General features: G+C 42.3%; 1 protein-coding gene across 1 annotated transcript in view; it reads right to left on the minus strand.

Moving 5' to 3' along the window:
• The window catches only part of CDH13 (cadherin 13), a 2,285,705-nt gene that overhangs the window by 1,091,000 nt on the left and 1,166,859 nt on the right, over positions 1-27,846 (minus strand). The window contains exon 6 of the mRNA XM_086945882.1: positions 15,171-15,315. Coding sequence (XP_086802008.1) covers positions 15,171-15,315 — 145 coding nt within the window. The remainder of the gene's footprint in view (positions 1-15,170; positions 15,316-27,846) is intronic.

A 27,846-nucleotide genomic window follows, 5' to 3' on the forward strand; every position in this document is an offset into this window, starting at 1 on the left:
ACGGAGGCGCGTCGCCCCACTACTATTTGAGCAGTGAAAAAAAAGAATAAGAAAATGATAATAATAAGATGTTTTTATCCTTTTCTGTTTCTGGGAGGGTTTGGAGCCAAGTTGGGTCGGGCGGAGCAGAGCACAGCGAGGCGTGGTTTTTGCACTCCCAAAGTGCTTGTGATTGTTTGTGCGGCCCTCCTGGGCCTTCCAAACAATCATACGCACCTATCATGCCCAGGCTCCCAGGTACTGCTTGAGTGGCCAAACAGGCTGCTCACACCAATCACAACGCTGCTCAAGCTGTGTTGTGATTGACAAAGAGAGGCTGGGAGCCTGGGTGCTTCCGGTGCTGCAGAGTGAGGACGGAGAGAGGCATGCAGTGGCGGTGAAGAAGGTAAGTTTAAAAAAGCATTTTTTATCCAATTTGTCCCTCCACCTCACCAACCCCGTACCGAAGCAGCCACCACTGGATTGACTGTTTCTCTGGAGAAAAACAAGCACACCCATCACATTAGTTCAGAAAGGTGCTATCATCCAAATAAGTTTCATCAAATGATGTCTTGTTTGTGTAAAATAAAGTACCATTGTGTACTTTTGGTAATTCTTTTTGGAGACTTTTGTTTTGAACTTTGGTCTGCTAAACAAGGTTTGATATTATTTCCTGACTGTAAAAATAATTTGCCTTGGGAATTGGGGGTGTTTATTATTGTCGATGATGAGGGGTACCAGGTTCTAGAAGTTTTTGTAGGGAAGGGGTCCTTACACCACAAATATTTGGACAGGGGGTCTCAGCATCAAAATATGTGAAGTCCTCTGCTATAGACCAATGTATTGCATTTATAAGTTAATTAAAATATTATAGAGGATTTTCCACTGTTGCAAGTTAATTAGAGTGGGAACCTGGATACTTTTGAGAGAGATGGATATAGGATGCCATTGTGAAGGTGAGGGCTACCCAATTAAGCTACAAGGTTACCAGGTTCGTAAATTGTTTATAGTGTGGGTCATTATAAACTGCCCATTCATTAACCGATCTCCTGCTTTAATTTCTCTCCCCCTTCCCACTCTGCAGCATTCAGATTCAGGCCAGCAATCTCACTCATCCAACCAACCTGTTCACCAAACTATTTCTTGGCCTGCACCACTCACTTACCCACAGTGTTTCCCAGTTCTCCCAGTGGCGCCCTGAATTCTGACCTATCCACCAACACCCCATATCTGCATTGCCCCAGATTTACTAAACAGCTCTTCTTACTGTCAAAGTTTACAATTTCCTGCTCTAGCATTCCCCATCTAGTCACATCCCAGAACAGGACACTGAAAAGGGAGGTGAGGAATGTATAGCCTACCTACATTTAACAAAACAATGGCTACTAGTGATGGCCATAATTTTCATAGTTTTATAGTTTGCACTTTTTGTTCTTACACACAACACCATTAATTGAGCATATGGGGTGTAAATGCCTAACAAACTTCATATTTTCTGTGAAGGGAAGGGAATGGACTTCTTCAGAGACATAAAAACATGTCTGTGAGCAATGTTGTGAGTCTGAGAATGCACATGCAATTTGCCTCCATTTGGTCATCGCTCACTACTTTCTTAATGCAGTTTCTGGGTTACAAATGTTTCTCACTCATTTAGCTAGTTTTTATTATAGTCTTAGGGTTACCCTTAAGATGCCATGTTGCAATGTTTGGTTTTAGTATGGCCTGTTGTCCAAGCCAGTCCACAGTATCCCTTGACCCAATTGTTGATGTGACAATAGTACGAATTAAGAAGCCTATCCAACCTTATTATAATGCTAAAAAGTGTTTACCTCTCATTCTAAAAGAGGTTGAAAAATATCTACTTTCAAATGGTGGTGCCCCAATACAAACCATCAATAGATAGGTGGACCTCAGCAAGGAGAAACCAATGGTAAAGTCGTTTGGTACATTCATCGATAGACATAATGCAAATGAAGTACCAAAACCCATCCAGACCCTACATGGAGCTCATCAAACAGGATCCATCACAAAACAATAAATTAGTGAGTCCGCTCTACTCCACCACTATCCCTTGTAATGTACTTCTAAAAAAAAAAAAAAAAAAAAAAAAAACACGCAAAATCTGCACATAACCTCTTCACACACGGAAATGACAGTGCAAAAAAGGTACTGACAACAAAGCCACTAAAATCACTCTGAGACAGCAAAAATGGTAGAAATGTGGTCTACAAATTCTTAGAAGTTATTAGTTGTATTTTATTTAGTTAAATTTGTATAGCGCTTTATGTCCCTGTTTAAGCGCATAACCGTTTTGCCCAAAATTAAACAAATGGCCAGAAAATTTGCATTGCCACACTACTGAAAAGTAAGGCTCTTAGGGGCATATTATCAAGAACGAAGTTAAAATTATCGCCGCTTTAGGAAACTGCCATGTTCTAGTGTGAACCTGGGCTTCTATGGAAATTCACAAGGGCATCTTATCAAGCCCATTAACTCTGATTTAGCGGCAGTTTCCTGCAGCTAAAGCGGCGATAATTTTAACGCCGTTCTTGATAATTTGGCCCTTAGTCTGTCTCGTCTCTGTAATGTTGTAATTTGCATCTGATGAAATATGACCAAATTCTTTCTTGCGCCAGTGATTGAGCCGAGGATTTGAAGAGGAACCATTAGCTGTACGTGTGAATTCAATAAAAGTGAAAGCGAGGATTCATTTGGGGTAGAATGGAAACAGGCAGCAGGAAGGATTTTTGCAAACTAGTGTGTTTGTAGAGTTTTAAATGCTCAGATTAAGATTGATTGGTCAGACAATAGAACAAAGCAACCTGCTTTGAAACCACCTTGATGTGCCACTGAATACTGTAGAGACTATTAGAGGAACTAGTGTGCATTATATAAAATAATCTTATTTTTAGAAAAATATTGGGTCCGATCTAGGGTTTCGCAGACAGAGTACTCAATCACAAATACAAGATCAAATGCAAGAGAGTACCCTGGCTGACAAATCTTCTGTCCACCCGCCTCATTTAGAAAGTGCGGCCCTTAACTATTATGTAGTCCAGATTAGCTCCATTAACAGAAAACATACTCCTATGGCCGATGGAGTTGGGGCGATCGGCACAAAACATTACACCATTTGCCCACTGTAGGGTGGATAATAATGCCTTTTTTAGATTTTGCCTGCCCATCGCTGGCACTGTGCTGGCTAAGTCATATGTAAATAAAAAAAGTCTTAAGAGGGGTGTAGAGCGCACCCATTACTTACCTCAGCTTATCATTGGTTTATTCCAACCGCGCTCTAATTTGTGAACCTGATTGGCCAGCAAGACCCCGGCACATCGTCCGCTTTCATTTCCACTCACTGCTTCTTTGCTAGCATGGAGCTTAGACCAAGTACAGCTCCTGGTCACTGGCCACTGGTTAACTGGCCAGTGGACTTCCACTGGCTACTCACTCTGCAGGAATTTATTTTTAAATGTACAAATGAGCACTCCCTACGAGTGCATCTTTATGCTGTCACTCTCCTCTCCTTGGTCCTACAGCCTTCATCTCAGTTACTTGTAACCCCCCACCCTATAGCGCCTCTTGGACTGTGCGCTTGCAGATCACCTTCACTGTACTGGTCTCTAGGTATAAAGCGCCTGTGCATGCTCCAACCCTACCCCCTGGTGTACTCTAGCACGGGAATAATGTACACCACTCCTTAATGCACAACTTGTGCTCCCCATTGAGGCACTGTACTCTTATTTTCTGATTTAGTGTACATGCAGTAAGATTTAACACACACATATCTGTGATGGGCAGCCTTGATAGACACTATACTGGCTTTTAGTAGACATTGCGTGTTGTGCCTTGAGCCCCTGGCTTCTGGTTTGCTGTGTGTCGTGATACTGAACACACTGCTTCTGCTGTGCACAATGTGCAGTTTGTGTATACCTACTTCTCCTGTCATATTGGGACATTGTGCCCATCGTGTTTGCTCATGGTACTATTCAATTCAAAAATCTTTATTCGGATTACAAAAATCCATAAAAGCACAGTTTAAAATACAATTCAACATTTGTAATTACAATTACAATCGGTGCAATAGACACTATAAAGTACATTATCAGTACAGTTACTAAGTCACACATTACTAAAGTGCAAAGGAGGTCAATAATCATTGATAGTGCAAATAAATCAAGGGCATTCCATACTTCTGCGTACATTAAAAATAACTTTTAGAAAACTGCTTGTGCGAAATATGAGTTCGTCATCCTCTAATTTTAAGAGCATCAAATAGGACTGGTTCAAGGAGAGGGGTCTATGTTTTTTAAAATATGGTGCTAGAAACCATTTAATATATTTCATATAAAACTTACACATGAAGAAGAAATGTAAATCATTTTGTTTGCTAGTTCCGTCATAAGGACAGGGAATGTTATCATCTAAGCTGTGTCCCAGAGGAAAACAGAGTAAAAACTTTATCATTCCTGCTCTCATTCTGAATAGTAGGGATCTTTCCCAGTAACACATTGGTAAGTTCAAATACAATGGGAGTTGCTGGGATAATAAACCATTGTTAATATGGGACACAACAGTTTGTTTCCGCATCTCTTCTGACAGTCTTTTTTCCCTGTAAGTGGCATACAGTTCAAGTTGGACTTCTTTTTTATCAGTCCTCTTTATATGAGATGGATTTTCAAAGAGGTCGCCCCTATCTATACTAGACAGACTCTCTTGTATACCACGAAGCCATGGGATCTTATTCCATTTGTCACAAGCTAAACATTCCCTCAAAATGTCATGTGTTAGGCTAGCGTATTCATTTGCCCAGATAGCCAACCAAAATAATGCAGGCCTGGCAGCAATAAAATCACTAATATGAGGTGTGTTCAGCTCCGAGTGGCAAATAAACCCTGATGATGAAATGGGAGCCCCCAGTAGTTTCCTACAGAGCCGATTCTCTTCGTATTAAGGGGGTTTTTAATGACCCCCAAATTTCGGCACTGTAGGTTGCCACTGGAATGCATTGGAGCCTATATATCTTTAGAATTGCTTTAGTTGCTCCGACTTTCCTCGGTCTGGGAAGAGATAAAATTGAGTTTATAGCCTTTGAGAACTTGCCTGTGGCGTGGGCAATATGCCCACTCCACAGGCCGTTCGCAGCAAAGACTATACCTAAATATGGGAACGTTTTGGTTGAGAGCAACTTATCAGCTCCTATCGTAATGGAATTTAATTGCTTAGCACCCGGCCCGCAGGACATAATGAATGATTTTTTGAAGTTTACTTTTAGATCCAAATTCCCCATGTACGATGAGAAATCCCTGACTAGTGCACGTAGGGCATTAGGTGTTAATCCAATAAGCACAGCGTCATCCGCGTACAAAAGACACGGTAGTTGGCATCTTTTAATTTTAGGAACATCTGGGGTGACCTTTTTGAGGGAGTTGCTCAGGCCGTTTATATAGATAATGAATAACAGGGGTGCTAAAACGCACCCCTGTCTCACACCTCTTTCTACATTAATTGGCCCAGAAACTGTACCCTCCATGTCAATCCGTACTTGTGCCTTTGTGTCTTTGTGCAAATAGGCGAGGAAATATACCAGGGGGGGATCCAAGCCGTACAACAGAAGAATCGACCACAATTTTGACCTGTTTACCAGGTCAAATGCGGACGATAAATCCATGAACGCAAGGTAAATGGGTGATGCCTTAGCAATATTATATTTGCTAATTAAAAGATTTAAATTTAGGCATTGTTCAATAGTCCCAACCTTGCGTCTAAAACCCATTTGACAACGGTCAAGTACCCCCATTTCCTCAGCCCAGTCGTTAACTCTATTATAGAGTACCCTGCCCAAGATCTTTAATGTATTGTCCAGGAGCGAAATAGGCCTGTAATTTACGGGATCAGATCTTTCGCCCTTTTTATAAATGGGCACTATTATGCTCGTGGACCAAGTTGCGGGTATTGGGACAAACGGTAGACTGTTAAAAAGGTTAACAAAAATCTTTCCCCAGAATTCTGGCTTGTACTTAATTATGTCTATTGGGAAGCCATCGGGCCCAGGTGCCTTGTTACCAAGGCTCTGGTTAATGGCCACGGTGACTTCCCCCACAGTAATTTCTAGGGATTCCAATTTTCCTGGGGCGTAATCTTCTAGAACAACTCCAGGGCTGGCATATATTTTGGAAAAATGCAGTTCCCATTGCTCACTTGCTATGGTACAGCTAGCTGGGGTTAATTGCTTACCCATATCCTGCATCTTTTTAACAGCAGGCCAGAAAGTAGTACTGCTCCCTAGCGCAGCAGCAGTTGTTAATGCCTCCCATTACTCAGCTAGTAGAGCAGCCTTCCTTGAGCCTATGGCTGTTTTATAATTCTGTCTAGCGATCCTCACATCTATTATACTTCTGGGTTTACAATTTAAAGCTCTGCGAAGAGCTTTATTTGCTGCTGAGCAATGGCGGTCAAACCACCTTGGCTCAGGAGCAATCAATTTAATAGGGACACTTAGGAGGGATTTAATAGTATTGCAGAGTTTAGAGAAATCTTTTACTATTCTGCAATGGTTCCCATCATCCAGAGAGCAGGATTCAAGTAACAAACCATGATTACTTATAATTGTGTCTGTTACTTGGCCACTATCTACCCCTCGCCATTTTAATCTCAACTTATTAGTTGAGTCCGTAATATCCCTTGCTCCCAGGGTTCGGACAAAGGCACTCGTGGGACCTAAGCCAATGTTAACCTCCAGAGCATTATGGTCCCCGAAGGCAGTTTCAAGGACGCCAGCCTTATTAACTCTATCTATTAGGTCAGAGGACATACAAATATAGTCCACTGTGCTCGAAAATTCTCGTCCTCTGAAGGTTGGGATATAAGTAAGTAGCTCCTTTTTATTAACATCCATTATGTCTGTTAGGATGTGTTCATTAAGGAAGCATTCTAATTCTTCACCCCGTTTGTAAGCCCTATCTGTTTGTACATTATTCATTTTGGATGTTGTAAACTTGGCATTAAAATCTCCTGCCAATATTGTCCTAGTGCTCACCTGATTATGGGATTTTTCCGCTATTTTAGATAATTCTCCGAAAAGTTCTATATAATTCTTATTCGGAGTGGAGCTAAAATAATTATTATAAAAATTGATAAGATAATATGGAACCCTACGGATGTACTCAATTATTTGAATGTTTGGATTTTTTGAGGGGATCAATTTTATAGACCCCCCTATGCTTATCTTAAACCCTATCAGTAAACCTCCAATCGGGCGGCCGAAAACAGACTTTCCGGCATTAATACAATAGCAATGGAAACCCTCTATGTGTACCGCTGTTGTCGCCCAAGTTTCCTGGAATAATATTATGTCCTTATCAGAAATAACCTTTAGCCATTCAAAATCAGAGACCCTTTGCTGGAGTCCTGCAACATTCCAACTTATAATCTTAAGTTCCTTACTTTGCACCCTTGGGTATTCACTACCTCCATGTGCCACCAAGTCATTGGGGGTGGCATGTTCTTCCTTTTCTTGGGGCACTATTTGACCCAGTGCGCTAACTAAACCTTGTGCCGATATAACGTGTATCTCATCTGTTTGTATAATTCCCACCTGAGCCTCATTAGTGATTTTTTCCCTAACACTAACATCTATTTTAGTGTTTTGCAATTCAGTTAGTGATGGGAGTCAGTCTACCATATCCAAACTATTAAATCTGTTAGATGTGGGAAACCCCCAAGTGGTATCCCTTACTAGAGGACATCTTTGGTAGTTCCTATAATGGTTATTATTGTGCCTATGATTGTTTCTCCCCCATTCTCCCCAATTGTTTCCTAATTCTCTCTGTCCCACCTGGGTCCACCCTTCGTCCGATCCATAATCATGATCATCATAACATTCTTGTCTGACATTTCCTCTTGGTGGGTAGAAGTATGAAAGGTGCCTTGTCTCAATGCCCTCGTTATATCCCTCACTGACCCAGGAACAAATATAGTCCACTGTGCGAGGGTCATCGAAGTTAATAATCACACAATCACCTTGAACTCTCTTTTTCTCATAACCTACCCAGGGTACTCTTCGTACTGTCAGGATTTTGCTTACATAGTATGATGGTAGGGGCCTATTATTGTTCAACCAGTGTGTGACTTTATTGAGTAGGGACCAGGATGGCTCATCTATGTTGTCAGGGGTCTCAGGGACTCCCGTCATCACTACAACATAGGGACTTGAGCCTGGGGGGAGATTAGCAGCAAATCGTCTTTTCTTCCCTTTATGCCACTCCTTTTCCTTATTTCCCTCATTGGCTTTATCTTTCCCAATAGTAGAATTATCCCCTGCAGTATTTTGGTTATTATCTTGAGGTTTTGCAATTGGGGTGTGCACTATTGGTTTTGTTGCCAAGTTGTTAACCGTTGGGACTGCCTTAGATTTAGTCGTGGTGGTAGGGGGTGGCTTAGTTTTAGGCGTTGGCTGGGCAGTTTTTTGCGGGGGAGGGGGAGGGGGTTTTACAAGGTGTCCTTTAATTATGGTATTTAGTTCAATTAGTTGTTTTTCTATTAACCCCAATCGTGTATCTATGGTAGCTAGGTGAGCACTAACAAGTTCTCCAACCTTTGTTATTAATTGACTGTTGGAGATACAACCTTTGCATAACAAGCCTAGGCTAGGCATTTCCCCTACACATGCAGAATCTACAGTTCCTTTCTTACTCCCTTTCTTAAAACTATTCTTTGCTTGGCCCTTCCCCTGCTTTTTCTGAGCCTGGGGATTCCCCCTAGAACTAGTTGCAGTTATAACTGAATTTTGTAGCGGTAGTTTCTGTATAGCCCCCTCCCTTAGGCCTCTCAAATTCCTTGAAATAGTGATTGAGTCATCCAAGGTATTACTAGTGACTATGAGTGTATCAGGGGTGGGGTTTACAACAGATCGATCCAGGTTTATGTTCGGGGTGTCACTAACAATAGAGGTGATTTCAATATTAGGGGTGACTTGCGGTGCCTCTATCATAATGGGATCTAGGTCAATTGCAGGACTTACTGATGGAATAGACTCAGTCACAATGTCCAGTTGTGTGTTAAAGTCATCTATCAGATCTAAATTTGGTGATTTTTCCAAACTCAGCTGTAATTCTGACAATGACTGGGCTGCAGATAAGTCAACAGTGTTTGGCATGCTATGTATTTCCACTATTGCGCCAGGTTTATTGTGTGTTTCAGAGTCTCGATAGGGTGTTTTGGCAGTGGCTAGCAAACCCAATGATGACCTTTTTGCTTCTGCCAACTCTAGAGAAACGCGTCGTTCCAATAATTATATTCCATGGTCTATTGCCTCATTTGCTTTTGTAATAAAATTGGCAATGGGACCAGTAACCTTGGCTCCTCCAGCTGCAGTTTTACTCCGGCTGCCCCTTGTAGACATAATCGCCGTTTTTACACAAGCAGGAGGTATGTTACAAAAGATAAACAGTTGGTACTTATCCTCACACTTCACAGAATCCAGATGTAAGATGTAAGGGGGGTGGCCAGTCCCGTCCCCGGTCGTCCCCGGACGGCCACAGACGGTCCCGCCCTTGTCCCGGGCTTCTCCCGGTTGCTCCCGCGCGCTCCCGCGCCGCGGGAACGATCTGATTGATTTGTAGTGTCTGGATTTGGGAGGGGCGTATCCTGCAGGGAGAGCTGCCCAGGTGGGTTGAATGAGGGCGGGCGGTCGGGCGGGTGCTCCTGGGACAGGTAGTCCTGCGCCTCCGCCTCCGCCTGCTCGCAGCCCTGCACAGATGACTCCGATTTTGCTCTTTGCCCCTGTGGTTGCCTCCACGAAGCGGGACCCGCGCAGCGGGTTCCGCGAGTTGTAGCGATGAAGCGGGAGAGATTTACAGCAGTTCTCCCTCTGTCAGCAAGTGCACGAAGGAAATCCCGCCGTTGCTCTAGTCCAGCAGCCTTTTCTTCTCGGTCAGTGAGGGCGTATCCTGCAGGGAGAGCTGCCCAGGTGGGTTGAATGAGGGCGGGCGATCGGGCGGGCGCTCCTGGGACAGGTAGTCCTGCGCCTCCGCCTGCTCGCAGCCCTGCACAGATGACTCCGATTTTGCTCTTTGCCCCTGTGGTTGCCTCCACGAAGCGTGACCCGCGCAGCGGGTTCCGCGAGTTGTAGCGATGAAGCGGGAGAGATTTACAGCAGTTCTCCCTCTGTCAGCAAGTGCACGAAGGAAATCCCCTCATGGTACTAAGAATAAATTGGTATCTTCAATTTCAAGTTTTTTTAATGTCATATTCCTGTCATCTTGCTGGTTCTCTTTAGCTTACATAACGCACATGGCCTGGCACAAATTCTGATTTATACAGAGTAAGACAATTCTATTTATACGTTTTTAGTATGTAGCACAGCATTTCTCTCTGCTTCTTGGTGCTTTATGCAACATATAACTGACGACTGCAGGCAGATATCCTTTCTGGGTGAAAAAGACAGCGGAAAAATAAGAGCACAGAATCGAGTTATTTGCATATTTTGTGGCACTGTAAGACTTGGAATCCACACCATAACTGTGAGAAGCACTGTGAACCTTTGTCTTCTAGGCGCTTGACTCTGTGCATCATGGCATTCTCAGTTTAGGAGTAGTAAAGTTAGGACTTCTAACTTTAGGACTCCTAAATGCCTTCTGTGAATACCGAAAGTCTTAAAGTTAGGATTTTTTACAGTTTTACATGAGCACAGTTGCATTACAGATGGACTCATTTTTTTTAGGCACGGAGAGATTAAGTGATTTGCTCAGAATTAGATGATGATGCTTCCTGATTGATTAAGCCTCCTGCCAGACTCAATCCTGCTTCCCCAGCTTCTAAGTCATCCGCTCTATCTGTAAAGCCACATTGTCTCCCCATTTTCAATTTGGTATTCCAATGTGAAAACCAGCACGTTGTGAAAAAAAACTCATTGTTCTGTTTTTTTATTTGTGAAACTCGCTCAGAGGTTATATTTTCATTAAATTTTTATTTGAAGCTGGACTTCCTCTTGATCCGCCCCTCAGTCAATCAATCAATAATCTTATAAAGCATGACTACTCACCTGTGAGAGTCTCAAGGTGCTGAGTGGGGGTAAGTGAGGGGGGCTCTGAATCAGGTTCAAAAGCATTCTCATCTTTTGTTTTTTTTTAATACTTTTTATTGAATAAAGAGAACAGTACTGCAGGTACAATAACATAAAGAAGTAAAACAAGACGTGTAAAGAGAACTATAACAAGGACATATGACCTTATGTAAAAAGCTAAATGGAACAGTTAGGCACTATATTATTAAATAATCATATATATAGATAGTATTTGTTTTTTATGAGAAGAGAGAAAAGAAGGAGAAAAAGAAAAGAGAGAAGGGAGAGGGAGGGAGGTGGAGAAAGAGGGAAAAGGAAATGTGAGAAAAAAGATGTATATGAGAGTGTTAAGGTAAGGATGGTTCTATGTTAAACTGCTTCCACCCTCCGATATTAGTAATGGGCACAGTTGGAATCTGGCTTATGACTTTATACCCAAATAGGAACACATTATTGAACTCTCTTTTTCCAAATATGATCTCTCCACACTGCTGGATACCATAGTAGCCATGTCCTGCACAATGACTTTGTGAACCTGAGAACTTAAGATGATAAATACAGTAACTCTGGTTCATCTGCATGTTCAACAAAAGGAAATTATTTGAATGAATTCATAATGGATGCTGCATAATAGGGCTATATCCCTACTCATTGAATGTGTGCAGAATGGTTTAGAGTATAAATGCAGAGAATTAACAGAGCATGTATGGGCATATGCAAATAATGTATCCATTATTCATAAAGTTAAAAAAGACATGCAGCAAGAGGGAGTAAGGAGTGCTCAAATGTGCTGGTTCAGGAGAGCCAATTGAACAAAAATACAGTATGTTGGAGACAAGTGGTGAGAGAGGTCCATGCAGTGCAAACAGCAGTTTTGTTTTGATACTTCACTGAAGATTTTAGGGACTCATTTTATTTTCGTTTGGCCCTAGTCCACATTTCGACACTTGAGGAAAAATGCCTGGTCTTCATTCTGTCTGAAAAGGTTGTGAACATGAGAATGAAGCATTAAGGCAGATCCTTGAAGTAACAAGGTGCCCCCATGTGAAATGCCCTCAACCTCACCCTGAGCTCAGAACCCAAACACCTAAGATTCAAGAATCTTATAAAAGCAGCACTGGTTAGACTGGTTTTCTAACTGAACTCATTACAGATCAAGGGTTGTGACTAATGAACATCGGATACAGGTTCCAACCATCTAATTCCTTGTCTTTTCACTTATCTGTTCACTGTATGCTTTACTAGCACTTTGAAAAACATAACCGTAACACAGAGCACCATACAAAACTACATACAAATCTATAGTTTTCCCTATTGCTAAACTAAATGCGAGAATTCTTTGGACCAACAGAGGTAGTTTGAAGGGACATTCACAGCCTGTGAGATGTTAAACACTCACAGTGTCAGACTTCCTGCTCCAGTTATTGGTGGCAGGTGGCCCTTGGACTGTCAAGGACCACTCAATGTGGGAACAACTGCCCTATTCTGCTGGGGACCGCAGTGAGCTACAGAATCTATACCCACTGCTAACCCCGCCTTGCCAGCAATGGAAAATAAATATGTCTCAGAACTAGTACATTGTTATCATATACGGGGTGACCCAATGAAAGTCCTAGGACCTGGGTATCAAGTGTTACAGATAAAAGAGGTCCTAGACATTGATTCTGAATACGATTATTGGTACTTTTTAACACAACATAATTCAGTTTTTATTTCACAAGCGAATTAATCCTGCAATGAAAAAAGAGAGAAAACAATAGCCCATAAACAGTTAGATGTCCAACAGACCACACAATCAATTTCGAATTGTCTTTAAAAGTAGAGAAAAGGACTCCACTATTTGTTTTTCTAAAACATTCTCATCATTAATCAATATACAAATATACAATTTGAAGAAACAGAAGGGGTTATCATCAAGTAACGTGCACAGGAGAGAGTGAAAGTTTTAAGTGCTCGTGTGAAACAGAGTTAGACCAAGAGGGTCTGGAAAGAATTCATTCTGAATTTTGTGGGTCTAAGACTAACTAATCCTTAGACAGATTTACAGAGACTGCCTTGAGAGTTTTATTTGCAAAAAATGTTATTCTTTCTTGCTGTATCACGGTGGGTGAATCATCCGCGCTCTTATTGATGGGGAGAGAAGGGACAAGGGCGCACAAAGATGCAGGCTCAAAATGGGGGGTAGTTGTCGACGTTTCGACCCAAGGATAGGAAGGGCAGTAGATATCCTCATGAGCGTGTCTTCATCAGGACAGATGGGGCGGTGGGGCAGGGGGCTTGGTTACATTGAAGTCATGTAAACCCAGTCGTGTGGTTGGACACCCTTTAATGGTGTGCCACATATGTAAAATCAATTAGGTAAGAAAGCCGTCCGAGCGTGCTCTCGAGTACCATGCTGTCAATGGCGGCGGGTGAAATCCGATTATTTGTTCAAACAATTTTACGCGATGTGTCTCAAATGTCAGACTGCGCGAGCTGTCAATGGGGCTCTGTCTGCAAACGACAGCGGTCACTTTCTCTACTTTACTTTTAAAGACAATTCAAAATTGATTGCGTGGTCTGTTGGACATCTAACTGTTTATGGGCTATTGTTTTCTCTCTTTTTTCATTGCAGGATTAATTCGCTTGTGAAATAAAAACTGAATTATGTTGTGTTAAAAAGTACCAATAATCATCAGAACTAGTACACGCACATTGAAACAACCATCAGCATACTAAACATTTGGTGTATTGGCCTTGTGATTATACACCATTTATCAACAGTATTTATTTCAGATATTATAATAAATGTTTGAAAACATCATTGCAGAAATTCTAAACATGAGACTGGCAATAGACAAGTCTTTTTCTGGGTGGTGTTTTCAGTTCCATCACCTACAATTCACAACTGTGAAAGAGAAAGGTAGACCCAATTTTCATGGACACATTCAAGTGGAATGTAACTAGGCTGTACCATACCAAGAGCAGTGATGCCCCAGCTGACATTGACCAACTACTGCACACTCTGCCATACACCACTCACTCTATACTGGGTGGTAACTACTAGCAAGGGGTAACTTTGGTTACTAGCTGCTGCCTCTTCTGTGATTTGAGCCTAAGTGTCCACTACTCACATTTCACAGTTGTACTCGTGTCAGTTCAGCAGCCTTGATGTATAGACAGATTTATAAAGGGGCAAATATACATTTTATACATTTCGTATTAGAGGATGTGAGGAGTGCCAAAACAAAGAGCAAACATTCTAAATGATCTGGGAGATTTGAAATCCGATTTAAAACCAGTGGATAAACTACTTCCGAATAGCCCAGTAATTTTATTTTCGACTGAATGCGGCTGGTCCACCAAAAGCATTTATAGTTACAGGAAGTGGTATTGCTGGGGTATTCTTTAATGTACTCTTACGAAGGCCCCACAACGTCAAGTAGTATCATTGCAAAAGAATGGTACATGAGTATTATTTTCATACTCCAAAACGCCTTTATGAATAAACCCTTTTGTGCCAACCTTTGTTTGGAAGACATGGTGGACAGGGCGCTCCATGTTACACAGGCAGTACGCGATAAAGGCACAAATTAGTGTAAAATGCTAGTTTTCCTTTGCTTTCTTTACCTCAAACTAATTTCTGAAATTGAAAACCTTGGAAAATATGTGACATTCCTCATTTTCAAGCAGGAGCGACGTCACACTAACCTTAGAGCACAAAACATTTCACACAGAAAATAAGTAATTGGGTCAATATGCTCTTTTATTTCCTTACTGCTTTTTGTGTGTTGTGTTGAAGTGACACTGATAGTAAGCACCTTGTCACAGGGTTATAAACTATTGCCCCATACCATAGGATAACTCCCATCCTCGTCGCCAGTGTTACAATCAAAGAAGATCCATAGTCTGTAGGTATATTAGGATCATAAGTTTATTGGAGATAATCAAGAGACAATCAAGAGACCCCACCAGGAGCAGTTCCACTGCTCAGCCCTTCAAGCCAACTGACATCTGCTTACTCAACAACCACCCAACATTCCAATTACATCATCAAGGGCCAAGCAGGACAGCAGGGGGAAAACACAGGGAGGATGTACAAGACATGTACATTACAACACTAACGCAAGAAGTTAACATGGCTTACCAGTTGGCGATCCCTCTAATACATGTCCAATGTAGGGTCCTTCCCTGAAGATGGGTTTGTTGTCATTCTGATCAATAATTACGACTTTCAGACTTGTGGGCCCATCAATCACCTTGCCACTGACATCCGTGATCTCAACTTGGAGCTGGGTGAGGAAAGAGGGAATATGGTTATTTTACATATTTTTAAATATTGTTAAGACAATTGAATAATTGAATATGAAAACAAGGAAATGGGAATCAAAGCATAATTTGCCAGCACTAGTCTTAAAGTTCTTATCAATTTTAGTGAAGAAAAAAAAAAAGGTGCAAACAACGGACTGGAAGCACAATTCCCTATACTCCATTAAATTAGAAGCTGATTCAAAGAACCTAGCATTCAACAATTTAATAACACATGATAGCCCAGCACACTTTAAACACAACTTGTAATAGTCTTAGAAAACCGCCGGTTCCAAAAGTGATGCTTTCAAAAGTTTTTAAAGAATGAAAAATAAAGAATAAACTGAAATTGAAAATCGACTCGTCTATGGAACTAGGGGGCATATTACCAAGCAATAGCGATAATTATCGCTATTGCTTGGTTAGAGACAAAAATGTACCGCTGAGCTGCGGCGATTTTTACCGCAAATAAACCTTGGTATTACCAAGGTTTATCGCAAATGCAATAAAAATCGCCGCAATGTATGATTATCGCTGAAAAGTCAGCGATATTCATGCATTACCGAGCTAATTCTCTTAGCCATGTTATCCACCTCCCATTGGATAACATGGCTAAGAACTGGTCAGCGCAGGTTTTAGCTTTTGGAGATATTCACGCTTAGCGCGAATATCTCCAAAAGTTGGTAATAGGAGATAGGGATGTTAGCGACTGTTTTCAGTCGCTAACATCTTGGCACGCCCACTTTGCATGTCATTAGTGATAAATATCACTGACATGCAAAGTGGGGCCCAAGATGGTCGCTATCTCCTACTAGCTGTCGCTAACTGGTGTTAGCAACAGCTAGGTAATAGGGAGATAATTTTATCTCCGCTTTCTTGGCTTTTAAAGCCAAAAAAAGCGGAGATAAACCCCCTTGATAATATGCCCCTAGATCCATTTGAACTGTTTTCTAAGACTATTACAAGTTGTGTTTAAAGTGTGCTGGGCTGTCATGTGTTATTAAATAATTGAATATTGCTTCCTTCAAGATGTCTTAACGAAGGTTTATGAAATCTGGGGTCAAGGTAACAAAAATTGGCCCTTTTTTCATAAATGAACTTCCTCACAACCATGCAAAACTTTTTGACCCATTTTGAAAACCCCCTGATGAGATTGTAGTAAATATCCGAAATTTGCAACAAAAAAAACTACAAAAATATAATTTCCATTTTTCCTTGGAATATCGACTGATACACGTGGCTCAATCATTTTCCAGAAACACTGCGGATGGTAACAAGCATTGGTTACAGACCGTCATGTGTGATGGATTCTGCATGCCACCGATGCCGCATTGATAAACGAAATATAAATGTATGCACTCTGCTATGAGCCTTTGTGTATAATCAGCGGCTCTGATTTCGCTCTTTTTTGTGTAATAAATAGCCCGTGTCATGATACTGATACGGTGTAATATTAGCAATGCAATTACAAAGATACATTATCCCTTTCTGTGACAGGTGGCCTTTGCTCCCATGTGATGCATCGATGTTCCAGACATCATAAGCATAAATAGTGGCTGGCATTATCTGAGGTCGATTACATTTTATGTATTTTTCTGCTCTTGCGGCATAGAGCGGATTGGGATTGGAAACAGCATGAAGAATGGAATATAAGTAGAGGCCAGGCTGTCAGAGCTGCATTAACAAACACATGCACGCTGCCCTGATCCAGGAACAATAAAGGGATGGGGTGGAAGGTACTTCAGGAGCTTAGCTCTCATTAGTACAGCAGGTGCAGGGGCACCAGGGTCCAGGGGTGTGAGGTGTCCACTGCATCCTAATTATGCCTGTTTACTGCTTAACCAGGTTGCAGGAGAGACTGTTTTCAATGATTGCATTAGTTTCCATGGCATCTATGCTGCGACACCTGCCCCCTCTGCTGCACTTGAAAATGTAATTACATACATTAGTTGAAAAACCAGCTTGGTGAAAATCAAGAGCATATGGCAATCTAGCAAAAGTCAGGTTTGGCGAAAATGAAGGTCAGCAAATTTCCGAGTTATTGGAAAAAGAACAAACTTATTCTAATATCGCTCATAATTCCAGAAAACTAAACTGAAAAAACAAATGTAAGAAGTATGCAAGGCAAAACTCATCAGAGATAAGAATTTAGGTGCATAAGTCTTTCTTTTGATTCTATTGTGACTCTCACCACAGACAGTTAGAAGTAGAAGAGAACTGTGGGTGAAGGTAGAAGGAAGCAAGATGAAGAGAGAGAAAAGAAGACAATGTAATTGTTCATAGGTAAAGGACAAACGTATAGGCAAATGGAGCGGTAAATACAAGAAGGAGAAAAGTTGAGGGAATAAAAAGAAGGAGAAAAGTTGAGGGAATAAAACGAGGAAAGGAAAAAAGAAGGAAATCAAAGAGGAACACAGAGGAAGTGGGGGTAATCCCCATCGTATTCACATCCATTGTTAGAGGAGGAGGAGGAGGAGGAGTGAAAAGAGGGAAATAGATGGGCAGAACCAGATGAAGCAACAATCTGCACAGAACAGGAGGGAGACACTTAAAATGACCTGTGCCAAGAGGGCTTAAGGGGCTAAAACAAGGAGAAGGATTGATGCGAGTGCAGAAAGAAATCCGATGAAAGCATAGTTTTAAAATGGTGGGTATTTGCTAGGGAGGTTTGCCTGCTGGTGAATGATGGTCATTGTGGACATTGTCAGCAAATGAGTTCAACCGAATTTGTCGATCAGAGACGGTCTGATCAGGGATTTCTTCCCAATCTAAGTCATGTCAGTGTTTGGCATGCTCAATTCGGGAATGGAGGCCTTTACATTTAGGAATGTATACGAATATTGGGATTTAATAATCAGAGGGTCAGGCAATGGGTGAAAGAGAGACCACCCTCTATACTTGCGACGTGTCTGAGATCCCTAAAGGTCCAAGCCATCTGGCAAACATAAAGATAAAATGATGTCCCTAGCTCTCCCTTGATTGCTTATCTCAACAGCAAAAACGTCCTCAGAGGCGACGTACATCGTATATATGCAGCAAATTGCCAAACTATATTATTTTCCAGAAATAAAGAACTTGAAAAGTGCAAAGTAAGCTAGTTAAAAAACAAACCTTTAATTACTTAAATAAAAAGTTACAAAATAAAGGAACTCTGTTTTATGCATTAAAATGTATAAAGAAAACAAAAATGCATTCCTTTCGAAGACACCAGAGAAAGGCGTCCAATGTTATACTACAGAAATTGTAAAAAAAATAAATAAGAGGAAATGGCGTTTTTCTCCATACGGTTAAGGGAGAGCTAGACACAATCTTGTGTCCGCCCGGGGAGTAAACGCAGTTGGACACTGGCACGCAACTGGTCCCACAGAAGGCCTTTAACCTTACGAAACTGGAAACTGTTATATTCTCAGCGTGCGTCTCGCGCTGAGCTCGAGCTGCCTGTTCCACTACGTGGCCAGTGTTCGGTCCCAACGGTTGTTATTGCCCGTTTGGTCCCGGTCTTGCTGGTCGGGTTTTTCTACCCTTCATCTTAAATAAACCCCGTAGCTGAAATAACTACACAACGTTGCCTCGTCTTATTATTACAACATTTTGGCGACGAGGGTGTTTTAAAAGGCATGAGAATATATTTTGTGAGAAACTGGGAGAAGCTGTTGGTTATCAACATATTATTAAAACTAAGAAGTGTATTGCACCAGTGAAACATACTGCAAGGAAAATACCTTTGTCTGCAAGAGATGAAGTTAGGAAAATCATCAAACAATTGCTGGATGACAACATAATTGAACCTGTAGAGGCCACACAATGGTTAAGTCCTGTAGTTATCACACAGAAACCGGACAACTCTTTGCGCTTCTGTGTGGACATGAGGAGTCTAAACAAGGCTGTGATAATGGACAACTTTCCACTCCCTAACATAAACGAGATTGTTCTGAGTTTGGGCGGAGGTAAAGTATTCTCGAAGTTGGACCTGCGCAGCGCATACCATCAGGTAAAACTTCACCCGGACTCAAGACAATTCACTTCGTTCATCACTCCGGAGGGAACATATCAATTCAAGAGACTCCCGTTTGGCCTTTGTTCTGCGGCAAGCGCATTTCAAAGAATCATCACTGACGTTTTGAAAGGCATAGAAAGAGTGGTATTCTTTCAAGACGATATTCTAATTTATGGTTTAGATGCTGATGACCACAATGCAATTCTTAACAAAGTTCTCACTGCTCTTTCAAAGGCTGGTTTGACCCTGCGCAAAGAAAAATGTGTTTTTGCTGTTGGGGAAGTAGACTACTTGGGGTATCATGTGTCTGGCCTTGGGATTCAGCCAAAGAAGGATTTAGTAAGTGCAATATGCAATGTGCCTGAACCTGATGACAAAGACAAACTAAGGTCCTTTATGGGCATGGTAGAGTACTATGCCAAGTTCGTTAAAAAATTTGCAGAGAAAGTAGAACCCTTACGTGCCATATTGAGAAAAGGGAAAGGTTTTGCATGGGGAGATGACCAGAGAAATGCCTTCTCAGTGATCAAACAGAATATTTTAGATGCCAATATCCTCTCAAGCTTTGTACAATCTTTTCACACCATCCTCACTGTTGATGCTAGCTCCGTTGGGATTGGGGCAGTCCTCACACAAAAAGGTAGTGGCAAACAGAACACTGTTGCGTTTGCGTCACGTTCCTTGACCGAGACTGAAAGGAATTACTCGGTCATAGAGCGTGAAGCGTTGGCGGCTGCGTGGGCCACTCGGTATTTTCGTGTGTATTTGTGGGGGATCACATTCACACTCAGAACTGACCACAAGCCACTATTGAAGGTTCTAGCTCCAGGGGGTATTAGGAATTGCTCTGGGCGGCTGGCGAGGCTAGCTGTTAGCCTCCAAGAGTTTACGTGCAACGTGGAATACCTACCCGGTTGGTGCAACAGCGTTGCTGACTGTTTGTCGAGGTTGCCAGACACTAAGGTACTGCCCAAGGAATTAGTAACTGAGAGTGTTGTCGCCTTTTTAGACGATCTGGGGAGTGATTTACCCTCGTCTATATCCAAGGAAGAATGGGTGCAAGAAATGAAGAAGGATCTTGTAATGGAAGGGTTGGTTAAGATGTGCAAAGAAGGGGTGTCTAGACAAAGTACAGTTTCACCTGCCCTCAGGCCTTACGTCCAGCTGCAGGACGAGATTTCTTTGTTGACTGAGTCCATTCTCGTGCGAGGTGAGAAATACATACCACCTGTGTCCCTTAGACCTCGTATCATTGCTTTAGCGCATGAGGGCCACCTAGGACAAACTCTCACTGGTAAACGCGTCAAGGCTGACTTTTGGTGGCCGGGGGTAGATGCGCAGGTGAAGAGTTGGGTTGAGCAGTGCCAACCGTGTAAAGAGTCAGAAAAGAGGCTGCAGGTTCGCGCTAGTAAGGACACTGGGGGACAAATCGTTTCCGATGATGGTGCTTGGCAGAAGGTCTGCCTTGACTTTATAGGCCCTTTTCATGACCTGCTAGATTCTGAAAAGTTTGCTTTGGTGTTAGTGGATTCAGCTTCCAGGTGGGTAGAGGTTGCTTTTATGAAAAGCATCACCGCTGAGTCCACAGTCAAGGTTCTGGATGAGATTTTTAGGCGTGAGGGGGTTCCTTCTACGGTCCTGACAGATAACGGTACACAGCTCACCTCAGCGACTATGGAGAATTACTTTGTGTTTTTGGGTTTAAAGCACCTCCGCACGTCACTATACAATCCTCAAGGGAACGGATTGTGCGAGAGAGTGAACAGACTGGTAAAGGGCACTATGCAACTTGCCTTAGCCTCTGGTCGGTCAGTGCAGAAGGAGATTAAAGAAATGTTGTGGGCATACCGCACGACTGTTCACAGTAACATGTCTGTCACACCCTTCGAACTCATGCGGGGGAGACTTCCGGGTACGAAGTTGATCCCCACTTGGCTCCATGAGAAAGTAGAGAGGAGCGGTCACAGTAAATTGAGAAGTAGTGTTTCCACCAAAATAGCTGAAGGGGATTTGGTTAAGGTGAAACCGGGTGGGAATCAAAATATGTTCAACAAGTTCAGAGGACCTTACCAGGTAAAGTCCGCATTTGGTAACTACATTAGGCTGCAGAATGGGCAAACTTGGAACCTCCGCAGGGTTGCACTTTACCAGAAAAAGGCCAAGCCTACCACTCACAAGGCCAAGCCTACCACTCATGTGCCTGTTACCAAAAAGGTTGTTGTTGAAGAAGTGTGCAGACCCGCTCGAAAAAGGGTTGTTCCTGCTTATTTGAAAGATTTTGTATAATTTTCTTGATTGTGTTTTTTCTTCGCCTGCCTAAGGAAGGGTGTGGGGTTACATGGTTTCAATATACTTCGAAGCTTTGTGAAAAGTTTATGTTTTAAGCAATGCCACTTGCCAAGTTTCTTGTTACTTGGTGTCTTGTTTTAAAAGGGGAAGCTGCATGTTCTAAGCTGTGTTCCTTTTGTGCTATGCTGTGTTTCTTTCCTTGATTTACCTTAGTGCATTCCTCCTTTTCCATTGTTTAAGGAAAGGAGATGTGTTATATTCTCAGCGTGCGTCTCGCGCTGAGCTCGAGCTGCCTGTTCCACTACGTGGCCAGTGTTCGGTCCCAACGGTTGTTATTGCCCGTTTGGTCCCGGTCTTGCTGGTCGGGTTTTTCTACCCTTCATCTTAAATAAACCCCGTAGCTGAAATAACTACACAACGTCGCCTCGTCTTATTATTACAACAGAAACATTTTGGGAGGAAACGTATCTTCAGCAGGAAAAAATCTGATGGTTGACTCGAATGTGGGTTTATGGGATAGGCTGCAATGATGCAAAGGGACAATGTAGCCTCAAACTTTATTACAAACTCTTCAGAGAGGGTAATACGGCAAACCTTGGCAGGTCAGGGCTGCACCTACTTCAGAGAGAGTTTCAATGTCCTCCAGTCGAAGGGTTTCTCAAAGTTCAAGTTTAGAACAAGTTCTGGTGGCATTGATTTCTTCAAGAAAAGTGCTCAGGCCTTCAAGACTGATTGCCCAGGCAGGTACCAGCTTCCTGTGTTAAATAATTCATGTTTTCCCGGATGCAAGGGTGGTGCGAAGTATTCTATTCTTTGATTATCTTGTGAAAGAGGGAATACCTCAGTGGCAACCCTGGATGTCTACAGTGTGGCCCAGGCCTTAGGATAATTGGGCAACTGGTTGTCAGGAAACTGCAATATTTATTTTTACGCACTGTACTGTTCTTTTCTTTAGCTGGTTTCTTCCCCTCCTTACAAAGAGGCTTCTGCACTTTTGACACGTCGATTCCTTTTGGGTGTATAACTGCTTGAAATGAAGGGAATTAATTTAGAGGCAAGCTATCTAGTCTGAATGTATAACCTGGAGATTTCCTTGAATGTTAATTTAATATAAGGACATTCTGTACAACGTGGAATCACTGCCTCTGGACCTTGTCCAGGGTTTGTGCAAGTATCTGATGTAAACCAATTGAAAAGACTGTTTGAGACATCAATTAACACATTTAAATAGATATGCCAACCTATTCTACAATTGAAATTCACAGACAGATTTACATAAGGGCCAGGGGCGAAGAAAACTCAGTTTTCTCCGAAGTGTTAAGAATATTAACATTGATGAACTAACAGGCTATGAAGCCACAGAATATGTGTGTAGGTTTTCCATAAGCTAATTCAGATGAGGTAGGATGTGAAGGAGATATTAACAATGGACTCTAAGAAAGAAGTAAATAACTTTTGATCTGGATGTACAGATGCAAAAGACAATTGTGTTATCTAAAGTTCAATTGGTCCAATTTGGCAGCGTCACTGCATGAGACTTGTAGTGAGTAGTGACCCACTGTCACGCTTCACAAGAGTGATTGCGTTCACTGCATCTTCCCACAGATCCCACTCGTTGTCCAACCTGCCCCTGTGCAAGCAGCACCTCCTGTTTCCTAACATGGGCCTCAGTCTCTGCAAATCCAGAAATGCCCTACTATACTCCAGCACTCAGTCTCCTGTCCGTCCCCTATTTAGCTAAGTGCTTCAGGCTAGTGCCTCATCCATATTCAATAGTTGCTATAACAATTGCTTGCAGAATTAATGTGAAAAACTACCCTGTTTTTGCTGTGGTCACTTCATTTTTGCCAGTCTAATTGTGGTGGATTTAGGATTCTGCGCTTTTTCCTGCTGCTATACAGAAGTAAACACTTGTGACTCACCCTCCCTCAAAAGGAAAACCGAATTTAACACTATACCTGCAGACACATCTTCATAATAATGCACAAATGTTATACTTATCACCAGCATTGGGCTATTCAGTTTTGCCCAGCTCAGAATCCTGCCATTACCAAAGATTATAAATGAATACAACCTGTTGCTGCCTTCAAACAGTTATCAGTGCAAAATGTCTCTACATTCAGAACTCTGGCATCTAGCACTCCATTTCACTTTTCCACTGGGTCCCACAAAAGTGACCACATCACTGCTGTGTCGTCCTCAAGACAGTCCTTGGATATCTTGTCTACTATATGACTAGATGCCAGATGGCAATCCTTGCTGACCAGGCTGTTGTCATGTGAAGGACTCGAAAGCTCTAAATTCATTTCAATCCACACTGCATAAAATGTAGAGATTAGACTCAATTTCCCGTGGGGTGGAGTGAAGTGGAGGATTTTACAATTTTAATTTCAGAACTTCTAAGGTGCATCACCATTTGTCTTGAAGCACAACACAAATCATTGCACCTTGCAGAAAACTGACAACTTTGCAATTTTCATGGTGGCTTTCGGCATTAAATCAACGGGTGACCAAAATTGTGAGGAGCACTCACCAGAGGAGACGCTTTGAAGGAGAGAGGTTTCTGTTTGCACAGCGCACTTTTGGCGGCATTTGAGGCTTCGAGGCTTCCAGCTAGAGGGGAGCTCACAGATGTTTTTACAAGAGGGACAGTGAGTCTGATCTCCTAAGATCTCTGAAGCATGTATGAAATTTTATCGGGTGAAATAACTGCAGTGCCAGAAAAAAATATAAAGTGATTTAAAATTGGCTAACTGTCCCTCTTGTAAAAACATCTGTGAGTTCCCCTCTCACAGTCAGAGGGTTTCAGCCCTTAGTTGCACTAGGATTTCCAACTAAGAGGAGATCCCAGATGATGAAGCATGCCACCTCGGTGGGTGATGGGATTCCGTCCTAGGACTTTAGTCACTGGATCTAACAAGCATTTACAATGCAATGGTCTCGGCATTCTTAAAGTTAGAGCTATTGGCATTGCTCATGACATTATTTTTATTTATGCTTTTGTTTTTAAAACATAAATAAATGGCATTGTCATTTACAATGCCTATAGCAGGTCATAAGCCTCCTTTTGTTGGAGTCTCCTGGCTGTCAGCAGTCAGGAGCCTCACACCTGATGCAAATGGAGCGGAGGGCTCTGTGCGTGTGTTTGGGGAGCTCTTTGCGTGTGTGTGGGGGGCTCTTGTGTGTGGGGGGCTCTTGTGTGTGGGGGGCTCTTGTGTGTGGGGGGCTCTTGTGTGTGGGGGGCTCTTGTGTGTGTGGGGGGCTCTTGCGTATGTGTGGGGGGCTCTTGCGTGTGGGGGAATCTTGCGTGTGCGTGGGGGGCTCTTGTGTCTGTGGGGGGCTCTTGCGTGTGTGGGGGCTTTTGCGTGTGTGGGGGGCTCTTGCGTGTGTGTGGGGGGCTCTTGCGTGTGTGTGTGGGGGGGGGCTCTTGCGTGTGTGTGGGGGGGCTCTTGCGTGTGTGTGTGGGGGGGCTCTTGTGTGGTGTGTGGGGGGGCTCTTGTGTGGTCTGTGTAGGGGGCTCTTGTGTGGTGTGTGTGTGGGCCTCGTGTGTGTGTGGGGGGCTCTTGTGTGTGTGTGGGGCTCTTGTGTGGGTGTGTGTGTGTGCAAATGCAATACGTCTCGCATTTGCGACAGAGTAAGCTATTGGCATTGTAAATGACAATGCCATATATTTATCTGTTTTCAAAACCAACACATAAATAAAAAGTTTGTCATTTACAATGCCAATAGCTCTAACTTTTCCGAAGGCGAAACCGTTGCATTGTAAATGCTTGTTTTCCCTTTGTTGATGAACTTGCCTGCTGGACTATTTGGAGCTGTCTGGTGGGAGACCAGACTTGAACTTTCCTGATTACAGCTCCATTCTCCTTGCCATCAACTTTTCCTTAGTGGTCTCCAACTTGATCCCTTTTCCCATGCTAAGTGAACTCTATGGAACCATCCTCCTGCTTTTGTTGTGGTAGCAAACTCAAACCTGAACCATCCTCTTGGTGGATTCTTTTATTCAGATATAGATTTAATTTGGCTAACTCTGTGGCTTTATACTCCGAGCTGTAAGACTCATGACTGAACTGCTTATAATGTGACTTATATGTACTGATTTTGGATCTTTATTACAATAACCTAATTATCTAAATGTGTCTGAGTCTTTTATTGTGTCTTAATATTTTTTCCATGGAAACTGTGCTAATAATTATCTGATGTCTAGTGCATGTCAGAGAGTGTTATAATCTGAGAATAATGTACTTAAACTTGATCACTAATTTGTGAGTTGGCTACTAATTATTGGTCCTCACTGAGTGGCCAACAGTTAAACACGAAATTCGTTTTATTTATTTAAATGTTACCTACCTCTAACCGGCCGTAATCTTTAGTTTACTGAACCCCCACCCTGCCCCTCCCCCTCCCCACATTAGCGCCCCTCAGCACTCCCACCACAGGCTCCTACTGTTGGGTTGATAGGGAGATGTAATGTGATAACGAGGACTATTTTTCCCTGTTATTTATACCTATTTTGGTATACACTGCTTTAGCTCCCCAAACGTTTTTTTGTAAGATCAAGACCAGTTGGCAGAAGTTTATATGGTCTTATAAGAAAACCCAATCCCATTTAAAAATAACCAACTATACTACAAAAAAACTACAGGGTGTTTTCTGTATTTTTTTTTTGGTCTGGTGGGCTAGTTTCTACTGTTGATTTTCCAGATGTTACCACAAATATTGCCTGCTAAAAGCACAAATGCATATAGCCTCCCATACTTTGCAAAACAGAAATGCAACGTGTCCGTAGCGTACAATTCCAAAACTGCCCCAGTTTTCAAATGGGAATCAGTTTTCCAGCTATCTGACTATCTATTTGGGACCACTTTTATTTGCAGCCCTTATCTGTTTTCTGTCCTAGTCACCCTCGCTAATAACAACACCTGAGAGGGAGACCTCGGCCTTCTGCTGCTCTGGTCGCTGTCTGATATGACGAATGGGCGCGCGCAGCAATGAATGTCAGCGCCTGGGGCGCAGCAGGTGACCCTGAGTCTGAGACCGGCCCTGGCCTCTGCTGGCTCTGCCCATTCACTATTTGTTGATGGTTTATGAGAGGGGCGATCTGCTAACATCGCCGCACCTTTCGCCACGGGGGGAGATGAAATAAAAATAGACTTGTCGACTCTCCTAGTTTAAGCTACCCATGATGTCACTCAGCGATTAAGCATGCTAAGCAAAAATATTTCTTGAGTAACATTTGTAGTAAAATGAGGCATTACATCATGCCATTGGGCCTATATGAAAGACTTTCATCCTGCTATAAACATGGACAAAGTACAATAAAATCTCTATTATCGCTGCGCAGGGAAGAAATGACTTGATCTCACTTGCGATTAATGTTGTCCTTCATCGCTTTCAAATATGTTTATAACACATTATTTTTTGTTTATATGTTATTGCCATGTTACTTGTGCATACAATGTTTCGTTACTTCATATTCTTTCATCTCTATTTTCCTCTTAGTCGCCATTATTTTTGTTTTTTATTTGAACTCCTGCTTCCTATGAAGCAAACGGTAAATAATGTCCTATTTGTTATATGTATGCATTCTGATTTGTGCTGAAAGTGGTGGACACATGCTGATAAATGTGTAACTATCCACGTTCTGTAAAGTGTTCTAATGCACTCTTTGCCTAGATAGAAATCTTTTTTAACCTAAACAAGTAACTAAGCTTGCCACGTGGGGCATGGGTCTAACGGTAATTTAACCCCAGTTTGATTAAATAAATAAGTAAATTATAACATAGTATAAGAGAATACCTTTGTAAACCAGTAGGGTCGATAAATATATTTTGTTCAGTATAAAATTGCTGCGTATTGAGCAAAAGGGCAATTGGATGGGAATGGTGAAATGTGCAGCAGACATTCATGCAACTCCTTTCATTTCTGAAATCACCTCGATCTTATTGAGGATCAGACTTCATTCTAGAAAAGAGAGAAAAGATGTTCCTGCATTAGCATCCCCCTGGACAGTCTCACACGCTGTCATTACGGGAACTGCACTTGTGTGTGCCACGGCCTGGCGAGATCTGTATTTTAATAATGGTCAGTTTCATAGTTTGTATCGCTAAGAAGTTGCCTGATTTCTCTTAGACAACCCTAGCCACCAGTATTGGGTGTGTGAGAACTGGTGTGAGGCAAGGTTTCAGCAACCAAAGCACTAAGCCAGCATCATAATAAGTTGATCATC

The sequence above is a fragment of the Lissotriton vulgaris genome, chromosome 12, assembly GCF_964263255.1.
Source record: "Lissotriton vulgaris chromosome 12, aLisVul1.2, whole genome shotgun sequence".
NCBI lineage: Eukaryota > Metazoa > Chordata > Amphibia > Caudata > Salamandridae > Lissotriton > Lissotriton vulgaris.